General features: G+C 47.9%; 1 protein-coding gene across 1 annotated transcript in view; it reads right to left on the bottom strand.

Moving 5' to 3' along the window:
- The window catches only part of CHMP7 (charged multivesicular body protein 7), a 16,039-nt gene extending 4,928 nt beyond the window's left edge, over positions 1–11,111 (bottom strand). The window contains exons 1-4 of the mRNA XM_011939856.1: positions 10,364–11,111; positions 7,910–8,081; positions 1,570–1,755; positions 415–548 (exon numbers count right to left, since the gene is read on the bottom strand). Coding sequence (XP_011795246.1) covers positions 415–548; positions 1,570–1,755; positions 7,910–8,081; positions 10,364–10,662 — 791 coding nt within the window. The 5' untranslated portion in view covers positions 10,663–11,111. The remainder of the gene's footprint in view (positions 1–414; positions 549–1,569; positions 1,756–7,909; positions 8,082–10,363) is intronic.
- Between the last annotated feature and the right edge of the window lie 142 nt (positions 11,112–11,253).

The following is an 11,253-nucleotide window of genomic DNA, read 5'->3' as shown; positions in this document are numbered from 1 at the left end:
AGGAGATTGAGACCATCCTGGCTAACACAGTGAAACCCCGTCTCTACTAAAAATATAAAAAAATTAGCCAGGCGTGGTGGCAGGTACCTGTAGTCCCAGCTACTCGGGAGGCTGGGACAGGACAATGGTGTGAACCCGGGAGGTGGCGCTGGCAGTGAGCTGAGATCACGCCACTGCACACCAGCCTGAGTGACAGAGCAAAAAAATGAAAAAAAGGAAGAAAAGACCTCATTTTTTTTTCTCTTTTGTGATATTCTGTGCTTTCCATGATTTCTGCATTGAGCAGTGAATACTTCTGTAATTAGCTTAAAAAAAAAAAACCTATCTTTTTAAAAGCCCACATACAGTAACATTTTGCTGGCTCTGGGGGCCAGCCACAGTGGGGAGGGGGCTCAGTTCGGGGTTAAAAGTTACCTCTCTGCTTCCTGGGATAAGGACTCCACTTTGCGCGAGAGAAGTTGTTCACTCTGCATCAGCTGGTACACCCCAACGTCTACGTCATTGACTGGAGACACCTTGGCATGGGGCCCTCGGGCAAACTTCACAATCTGAGGGACAGGGAGAAATTACTACTGCTGCTACCACAAAGGCTGAGAACTTCCCAAGCAGGAGTGCTGGTGGGCATATGAGAACAGCAGGCCCCCCTTATCCGTGGGGGATACATTCCAGTGAATGGAACCCCCCGTGGATGCCTGAACCCTCGGAGAATACTGAATCCTATACATACAGCTCTGCAAACATTTTTCCTTCTTCACAATTTTTCCTATAGAAGATTCATTCTTACTGTAGATCCTAGCAAACTCAGCAAATGATATTTTGTCTTCCTTATTTAGTCCAGAACTTTCACCTCTTCACTTAAAGGAAGCACCTGACAGCTTCTCTTTGGTAAATCTGGACTGCCAGCACCACTGCTCTTGTGCTTTGGGTCCATTATTAAGTACAATAGGCCAGGCATGGTAGTTTACACCTATAATGCTAGCACTTTGGGAGGCCAAAGCAGGAGGATCACTTGAGGTCAGGAGTTCAAGACAGCCTGGCCAAATGGTGAAACCCCTTCTCTACTAAAAATACAAAAATTAGCCAGGCGCTGTGGCACATGCCTGTAATCCCAACTACTCAGGAGGCTGAGGCAGAAGAACTGCTTGAACCTGGGAGGTGGAGGCTGCAGTGAGCTGAGATTGTGCAATTGCTGGGCGACAGCAAGACTCTATCTCAAAAAAAAAAAAAAAAGTACAATAAGGGTGGCTTGAACACAACCACTGCAGTGCCATGACAGTCAATCTGATCACTGAGACGACTCCTAAGTGACTCAGGCAGGGAGATGCTGGACAAAGGGGGGATGAGCATTCAGGCGGGATACTACGAGGTCCCATCACACTACTCAGAAGAGTGCACAACTGAAATCTATGGAACTGTTAATGTTTGGAATTTTCCACTTATTATTTTTGGACCGTGGCTGACTGCAGGTAACTGAAACTCTGGAAAGCAAAATCTCAGATAAGGGGTCACTACTGTATGTACTGAATCAATCACCGCTGAGTCAGTGAATGAACAGGTGAGCCTCCGTACCTTCTCCCCGTTCTGCTCGAGGACTGTGACCCTCTTCTCCTTCTGCAGCTGCAGCAACACCAAGTAGAAGGTCCTCTCATCTGGGCAGGAGTTAGCACAGAGGGTGCTGAGCTCTGACAGGGCCACCACGGGGTGGGAGGAGAGGGGCGAGTTCTGATACAGACGATACACCTCCTCAGCCTTTTCCTGCGGGAAAGGCAACATGGGCTGACAGGCCCTGGCCACTGCCACGGGACGCAGGGACCCTGACCCCGAGCTTCAAAACCGTGACCACACAAGGCAAGCACCCGGGAATCCCAAGCCCATCCTCCCCAAGTAGCGGCTTTTTAAAAAGGAGGAAGGATCTGTGTTTTTAAGCCTTGGAGGAAAGTTTGGTGACTCCATATGAAATGAGGCACATGAGATGCTGGGAGCCAGCTCTGTACTGCACGCCCACGGGGGGTTTTACACTCCTGCCTCTCCCTGGTCTGTGGTTTCCCAAGGGAAGACTGAGGAGGTGAGGTGAGGTAGAACATCTGTGAATGAGACCTGAGGCCTGATTTCCAGCCCAGCCTGGGTGACCCTTGGGCCAGTCACAGCCTCACTAATCCTCAGTATCACTCTCTGAAGAGGGTGGATGAAATGATATCTAATTCCCTTCCAATGGTAGTCTCTCCATTTTCCTGCCAATTGGCTATACTGGAAACACAAACATTACTGAGTCTGTAAAGAGTCTTAAGGGAAAAGGGCCAGGCATGGTGGCTCATGCTGGTAATCCCAGCACTTTGGGAGGCTGAGGCAGGCAGATCACCTGAGGTCAGGAGTTCGAGACCAGCCTGGCCAACATGGCAAAACCCCGTCTTTACTAAAAATACAAAAAACATTAGCCGGGTGTGATGGCGGGCACCTATAATCCCAGCTACTTGGGAGGTTGAGGCAGGAGAATCACTTAAACCTGGGAGGCGGAGGTTGCAGTGAGCTGAGATTGTGCCACTACACTCCAGCCTGGGCAACAAGAGCAAAACTCTGTTTCAAAACAAAACAAAACAAAAAACAAAGAAAAGTACATGATAAACAGATGGGATAAGATTAGTGACAAGACTAAGAAATATAAGTTCTAAGAAATAATGTCACCATTTCGCTCATACATGGAACTTACTACCAGAAACAAGAAAGACTTACTGAGGTGTGCATGGGATGCTATGAAAATATAGGAAAGGACTGCCTGGGGATTCAGGATTTCTTGAAAAAAAAAAAAAAAATGTTGAGCAGAATTCTGAAGAGTGAGCAAGCTGCTAGGTGAAGAGGTGAAAGGGGTTATCTCAGGAAGAGAGAGGAACATGAGTACAGAAGGGTGGGTCAATGCGGCACGTGTACAAATGTAGAGGGTAAAGGAGAGAGAGGAGAAGCACTCCTATATTATAGAAAGTATAATAGCTTATGATGATCCTTTATTCTGTAGATTGTGGGTGGTCACTGAAGGAAACTGACATGGCTCAATTAACAGAAAGCCAACTGCCAGTTGGGAGAGGATGGATTGTAGAGTTAAGATTAGCGGCAAGGAGGCCGGGTGCGGTGGCTCAAGCCTGTAATCCCAGCACTTTGGGAGGCCGAGACAGGCGGATCACGAGGTCAGGAGATCGAGACCATCCTGGCTAACACGACGAAACCCCGTCTCTACTAAAAAATACAAAAAACTAGCCGGGCGAGGTGGCGGGCGCCTGTAGTCCCAGCTACTCGGGAGGCTGAGGCAGGAGAATGGTGTAAACCCGGGAGGCGGAGCTTGCAGTGAGCTGAGATCCGGCCACTGCACTCTAGCCCGGGCGACAGAGCGAGACTCCGTCTCAAAAAAAAAAAAAAAAAAAAGATTAGAGGCAAGGAGACCATTTACACAAGAGATTATGTGGGGCTGAACAACAGACTATTTGAATAATAAACACAAAAAGAGGAGTGGTGGAACCAAACAAAATTCAGAAGATAACACTGGTAACTGGATATAGGGTTGGAGGAGAAAGTTGAGAGGAAAGTCACAGTGGATTGAGTGACTGATGGATGTGATGCTATTAATAGCAAAAAATACAGGAGGAAAAGCCTAGTTTAAAGGAAAGACAAAATATCCCATCTTGGATATGATGTTTTCAGATGTCTGAGAGAGGCCGGGTGCGGTGATTCACGCCTATAATATCAGCACTTCAGGAGGCTGAGGTGGGTGGATCACCTGAGGTCAAGAGTTCGAGACCAGCTTGGCCAACATGGTGCAACCCCGTCTTCACTAAAAAAAATACAAAAAATTAGCTGGGCATGGTGGCAGCGCCTGTAATCCCAGCTACTTGGGAGGCTGGGGCAGGAGAATCGCTTAAACCCGGGAGGCGGAGCTTGCAGTGAGCCAAGATTGCGCCACTGCACTCCAGCCTGGGCAACAGAGCGAGACTCCATCTGAAAATAGACAAACAAACAAATAAATAAATAAATAAATAAGATGTCTGAGAGATATCCAAGAATATATATACAACCTATAAGTGGATATACAAATCTGAAACTCAAAGGAGATGGCAGGACAGTGATACAATGGTTGAAAGTCCTCAGCATATCCACGGCAAATATCCCAAGGACACTCAGGGAGGAAAGTAATAAGCTGAAGGAAGATCACTGTTTAGGAAGTGAAGGAACCCACAAAAGAGAGCCAGCAGGACTGCTTTGGGGGAACCAAGGAGAATTTGCTGCATCATGTAAACAAATTCAAGGAAATTAGACATTTTAAGAAGCGACTCGTCAACGGTGTCAAAGGGTGGAAAAGAGCCTAGTAAGACACAGACATTGAGTTTTCATTGATTCGACTGCCCTACCAGATATGCAACTACTGCAGTAACTGCACAGTAACCACACACAAATAAATTAATGTTATACGACATCAAGAAAAAATACTGAGACAATTGGCCATCCATCTGGAAGAAAATAGAGCTTCTCCCCACCACGTACACAAAAATAAGTATTGAAGTAAGGAAAAAACAGTGCAAAGTAATAAAAGAATATCCACTTAAGCTTGAGTCAGAAGATGCCTTCCTAAACAAGACCTGAAATTCAGTAGCCATACGGAAAAGTTGGAGAGATCTGACTACAGAAATGTGAAACCTTCTATATGGTAAAAGACATCATAAATAAAAATTAAGCAAGCAACAGACTGGGAAACAATATTTACATCCTTAATACTAAATACATTATACGTACCTATCTCTAATACATAAAGAATACAGATTAACATAAAAGATAACACAATATGGCCAAGCGCGGTGGCTCACGCCTGTAATCCCAGCATTTGGGAGGCCAAGGTGGGCGGATCACGAGGTCACGAGATCGAGACCATCCTGGCTAACACGGTGAAACTCCGTCTCTAATAAAAATACAAAAAATTAGCCGGGCATGGTGGCGGGCGCCTGTAGTCCCAGGTGCTCGGGAGGCTGAGGCAGGACAATGGCGTGAACCCGGGAGGTGGAGCTTGCAGTGAGTGGAGATCACGCCACTGCACTCCAGCCTGGGAGACAGACTCCATCTAAAAAAAAAAAAAAAAAAAAGATAACACAATACGAAACAGGCAAAGGATATAAACAGACATTTCACAGAAGGGGATATGCAAATGGCTAGTACATAGGTGAAAAAAATGCTCAATTCACAAACAGGACATATCATTTTTTTTTCCCAATAAGTTGGCAAGATTGAAAAGACTGATGTCATCCAGTGCTGACAAGGATGTGGGGAGACTGGACTACAGAATCTTGATGAAAGTGCAACTTATTACAAACTTTTGAAAAGTAGTTTGGCAATTTTTGTTAAAATTTAAAAAGCACATATGCATTTCTGAAAATCAGTTCCATAAAAATAAAGGGAGAAGTACATAGATCTCTGCCCAAGTGGCATTTTTTTGTAATGGAAAAATGGAGAGAGAAATCGGAATGACTTAAATGTCCATCTGCAGAGCACCTGTTGCATAAATTGTGGCATAGCAATAGATTATCATGAGGGCATCAAAAAGAATCAAGTAAATCCATACTGTGTAGGGCCTGGAAAGAGGTACCTGATATAATGCAGTAGAAGAAAACAAAGCAGATTGCACACCAATTCCATTTCTAGAAAAAAATGGAGTAATGTGTACATATGTGTCTGTGTGTATATATTCATTCACTCAACAGGGACTTGTTGACTGTATACCAGGTACCAGGCACCAGGCACTACTCCCAGGGTCCCAGGACCCATGGCACTGTTCCCTTCTAGTAGGAAAGACAGACAAAAAACAAGTGAATAAGATTTTCAGGAAGAACTAGAGTTGACAAGGCCATTAAGGAAACATAAGTCTGTAAACATACACACTCACACACTCACACAAATGGGAAGAGAGTGATCAAAGAGAGAAAAGTGGGATGAACAGAAAGAAAACTTTCATTTCTTTGTATTTTTTTTTTTAAATAACAAAATAATGGACAATGTTTGCTTTTTTGTATTTTTCAGTACCATCCAAAAGTAAAAAGTTACTGGCTGTTTCTCTGTCTGGACTTGGGAAAACCAATTTACCTCAAGAGCAAGCTTGCTTTGTTTGCCGGTGCAGACCTCACCTGTGGGGGTCCGTGGGTCTGCCTCTCCTCCGCCCCAGGCTGGAGGACAATGTGAGATGAGAGGCAGACTCAAATCACCCTGCAGTCTTTGCGGGGACCTTGACTGAGCCCTGGAGACCAGGGCACCGGGCAGGGGAATAACCACATGGGTGCGGGGAGGGCGTGTAGATGGAACAAAGGGGCTGCCCCTGAAGAAAATGTGGGCTGCTTAGTCAACAATCCTGGGAGACAGGGAGAGATTGGCAGATTTTGGAGACCTCTTCCTCAATCTGAGGCAGAGTGCGCTGGAGTCTCTCACGGTGAGGAGAAATGGGTGCTTCTCTTGGGGTGAGGGGTAGGGATTCTGGGCTGGCTCCAGCTGTGTGAAGCCTCTAGGGCTATGCAAGGGCCCTGAGGTCAGGCTTGGTCTGTGAATTTCAAAATTACTCTCTGCAATGTACTTTGGCCACCAGGTGCTCAGTCAACTTTGTAGACACACACACACACACACACGCAGAGAGAGAGAGAGAGAGAAAGAGAGAGAGAGAGAGGAAGACTCATCCCCAGCACCCAGGTGGAGGGGGTGGTTGAAGCAGGTCTGCACCGGGTGACAGAGTGAATGGGAGGTGAGGAAATGGTGACGCAAAGGTCGGCTGAGAAGGAAACAGCAGTCACTAGGTTGGGACCAGGTACCACAAAAGAGACAATCCGTGTTCGGAAAAGCATGAGTGGGTTTGGGTTTACAGGCTGAGAGGGAGATGGAACATACTGGGCAAGAGGCCAGCCAATGGGACAAAGGGACAAGAGGGGCAGGGCAGACGCACAGCAGACGAGGGGCAGAGGAAGGACACTACACTCTGAGCACAGGAGGTGGGCTCTGAGGAGGTCAGGCTTGGGGTAGGAGGACAGAAAACTGAAGGCTGACTCAGGAACCCTGAGTCTACCTTCTCAGTGAAGTGCCTGCAGAGAGGAAAGAGGACACAAGACAGAATGAGTGTGTGAGGGGACAGAGAGAAAGAAAAATGAGGCTGTGGTGTGGCTCTGAGGGCCTTCCACAGCTGGGGACTATGAAGGGGACCTCAGTCTGATGACAGGTGATTTTCTCCAGCAGGAGTGTTAGACCCCGTGTGGCTGATCTAGGGCTATGGATTTGCTGGGAGTCTCCTGGTGTGGACCAAAGGAGATGCAAAGGAGCTGAGGGTGTTGCTGAGGAAGGGAGTGGAGCAATGAGCCATGCAATTAAGGCTGTGGGGAAGGCAGGCCGGGACGAGGCTGACTGACCAGGAGGCTAGGACGGGACCATGGCCCCAGTGGCCTCTTCAAGGGAGAAGAGCATGTGCAGCAGAAGGCAGGCCATCAGAAAGCTGGAAGGGGAAAGGGCACGGTCACAAAGTAGGAAAGCGGAGCTGAGTGGGCCAGTTCAGAGGTGGCAATACTGAAAGCCACAAGGTCCTCAGGAATCCTGAGAAACTCCTGTCAGTAAACTACAGAAGGCAAAGCATTTCCTAAACTGCTGCTTAACATTAATTCCTACAGATACTAGAAAATAATCCACTGTTAGTTGCTGAAAATTCCCAAGGGCTAACCCTTGAAATGTACAAGTCCCACTAACGAATATATACAAAGCGCAAGTACAAGGGAGGGCAGATAAACTCAGTTATCAACTCAGTCACCATGTAAAAAAGAAAGTCTTTTTTTAAGAACGTACACAAGGGACGTGGAGGATGCTATGATCACACCAGGTGACACCCAGACACCCCCTTCTGAGTACCCACCTTCAACAGCTCCACAGCGACAAGGACCTCCTCGGCTGGAACCTTATTATCTCCCAGCATGTTAGAAAGAGTCCACTTGAGAGGCTTCAGCAGGAAGACCCCGACTCCCCAGGAGATCCAGCTGCTGTCTACACTGGCCATGAAGTCTGACTCCCGCTGCAGCTCCCCTCGACTGCAGGCAAGAAAAAGAAGGGCGTGTAGTAGCACTTAATGCAATATCTCATTCCAGTCTCCAGCTCCCCCTTTACCCCAAAAGAGGAATTTTATCATCATCATCACTACCATTTACTAAGCACCTACGCTGTGCCAACTACATGCGGCATTGTTTATACTCCAGCTCTAAGCCTCACAGCACCTCTGCATAGGAGGCGGTGTTATGAGCATTTTAACGAATGAGAAAACTGAGGGACTCAGAAGGTAAGCAGAGAGGTCAAATCTACACCATGACAGGGCTGGAACCAAAAGGCAAGTGCCTCACTAAGACAACAGAAACACCGGCAGCTTCTGAGCCCTCGCTGAGATTTCCTTTTACAATTGGTGCTCAAAACAATCAAACGAAAATAAATGACTGTCGAGTGTAAGACACAAAGAAGAAAACAAAGATGTACAGAGAAAGAGCTCCTGCTCTTCCAAGGCAAGGGTGGGGATATGATGGATATGTAAGCATATATAAGTATTACGATGTATATGTAAGTATTATGATGTATATGTAAGTATATGTAAGTAATACGATGTATATGTAAGTATTTCATGGTGCTGGTAACAGTAACAGCAGCTCAATTTATTAAATGTTTGCCGCTGGCCAGTCACTATGGTGAAGGCTACATAAGGAGTATCTCTTCAAATCCTCATAATAAACCTAGGTACAATTATCATCACCATTTTAGAATCTGTCAAACTGAGAGTTAAAGACAGCATGAAATTTGTGCAGGGCCACATAATTTAGCAAATGGCAGAGCCAGGATTCACACCTAGGCCAGTTGGCCCTCAAGCAAAGCTGATAACTATTAGGTTGGTGCAAAGGTAATTGTGGTTTTTGATACTACTTTTAATACTAATACTATGCCACGTCGTCTCTGTGGAGAAGTATCACCCTCAGAAATTCTTCAGGACCCGGGCAAGCAACAGGAAGCTTCAGTGGAGCGCCAGCAGTCAAGAGAAGAGACTTTAATACCATCGATGTATTAAAGTGTCTGGATTGGAAGTGAAAGATCGTCACCCTTCTACAGTAAGGAGGTCCATTCTGGTCTCATCCCTCACTGACTTCTTCAACTACTGTTTCTCCTGTTCCCTACTTCAGGCATGAACGAAAACCGTTTCCACTGTACACATTCTCTGAAAGCCTTGCTGGCCAGGTGCAGTGGCTCAACGCCTGTAATTCTAACACTTTGGGAGGCCGAGGTGAGAGGATCGCTTGAGTTCGGGAGTTCGAGACCATCCTAGGCAATATCGTCAGCCAATGGGAAGGTACTGAGAACAAAAGTAGAGAAGGGAGAGCTCTTAATCAGAAAGAGCAGCAAACTAAAAAAAAAAAAAAACCCATCAGAGTTGACTTTCTCCCTCCTTCACTGAGAGGTGTATGTATCACGCTAGGCTGGTCTCAGAATGATACATACATTGAATGGCAAATGACTTATCCAAAGACCAGGTATCCAGTCCCGGTATCAGCTTTAACTACCTGTGTAACTCTCAGTAAGTCACTTGATCTCTCTGAAACTCAGTTTCCTCTTCTGTCTGCTGAGGATAATCTATCACCGCACCACAAGACCGCTGAGTGGGTCAAATGGTGCATACAAAGTATCTGCATGCTGCCAAGCACTGTACATCTATTAGTTATCAATGTTACCCCTCAGATACCGCCAAAACACTGCACCTGTCACACATGTATCTCCTACAGACCTTTTAAGGGCACTCAGATACTCAGCAAAGCCCTCGTTCTCCTTCACGTCCTCTCTGCTCCAAAAAGCCTGTGCCAAGGACAAGCCAGACGCATGAGCCGTGCCAGGGGTTGTTGGCAAGATGCCTACAGAACTCTTCCCCACGAATGCCCGTTTTTTAGCTCTGACCTTCTCTAGGTTAATGAATACTATCTCTTAGACCTTCTGCTCCACGGGCCATTCAAATTTGGAGGCTCTTACGAAATAACTACATAACGGGGTCCCAGTTCAGGCAAATCACTGTCACCTCTGCTAGGCTGGCTTCTCTGGAACTCATCTAATGGGACTATCCCCGACCCCCAATCTTCCCCCAGACCCCCTCTTCCTCTCCCTCCAAGCCTCCTTAGCCCGGCCTCCTTATTTTCCTTCTTCGCCTTCTGAACCCACACTGGATGCCTTCTCTGGGCCAGACACTGGGCTGGGCGCAGTGCACGGTGCAGAGAACAGGACCAGGGCCCGGCCCTCGGAGAGCTGCCCCCGCCCGCCCTCGCGGCCCTGGCCCCGGCCCGCCCCTCACCGCAGCAGGTCCTGCAGCACCGTGGCCAGCCCCAGCGGGACGCTCCCCTTGCGCTGAAAGGCCTCCTGCAAGTCCCGCAGACGCAGGCGCACCACCCCCTGGCGGCGGCTGTGGCTCAGCACCAACGGCGCCCAGAAGCCCATCTTGCTGTCCCAGTCGGTGCTGTTCACCTCGCGACTCCTCTTGAAAGCGGAAAACAGGAAGGACATGCGCTCCTCGTCCTCCTCCCACTCGGGGGGCAGTAGGCCCGCCGGGTCTCCCCCGGCCGGGGCCTCGGCCTCCCGCTCCGGGGACCACATCGGAACCCCCCAGCCCCGGCAAGGCACCGAACACAAGCCCGGCCCTGGTCCCCTTCCGCCCTAGTTCCCTCCCGGCTTCCGTTCCTTGACCACCTCCTTCTCGTTCACACGTCACCGCCGCCCCGAGCATGAAATAAGTTCCGTAAGTCTTCAAGGCGCATGCGTTGCGCTGCGCTCCGTAAGCCGCGGCAGGATGATGAAGTTCTTTTCAGAGAGACACCGAGCGCTTGCGCCGACCCCTCCTCCCACGGTCTTTGTGCGGAAAGAAAGGCTTGCGCCTGCGCGGCAGGTAGGCGCGCCTTACGTTCCCTTCAAGATCCTGGAGTTTGGCAAAGCGTTCTATAGCGGCTTCTGACCTGTGGCTTCAGAAAATAGAACGGGGGAATCGCCGCAGAGGGGCGCCAGTGGTGCCCGGACCACCCGGATGGATCCGTGAATCTCTTTATAGAGGGAAATTTGTATCAATGAATGTACAAACCAGAAAAGAAGATCTAAAATAACCTAAGATTCCACCTTGGGAATGTAGAATAAGAACAAATTAAGTTCAAAGTAAACAGAAGAGAAAAAATAAAAGAACAGAAATCAATGAAA

This window comes from Colobus angolensis, unplaced genomic scaffold, assembly GCF_000951035.1.
Source record: "Colobus angolensis palliatus isolate OR3802 unplaced genomic scaffold, Cang.pa_1.0 Scaffold184, whole genome shotgun sequence".
NCBI lineage: Eukaryota > Metazoa > Chordata > Mammalia > Primates > Cercopithecidae > Colobus > Colobus angolensis.
This window is presented reverse-complemented; position numbering and strand designations above follow the sequence as displayed.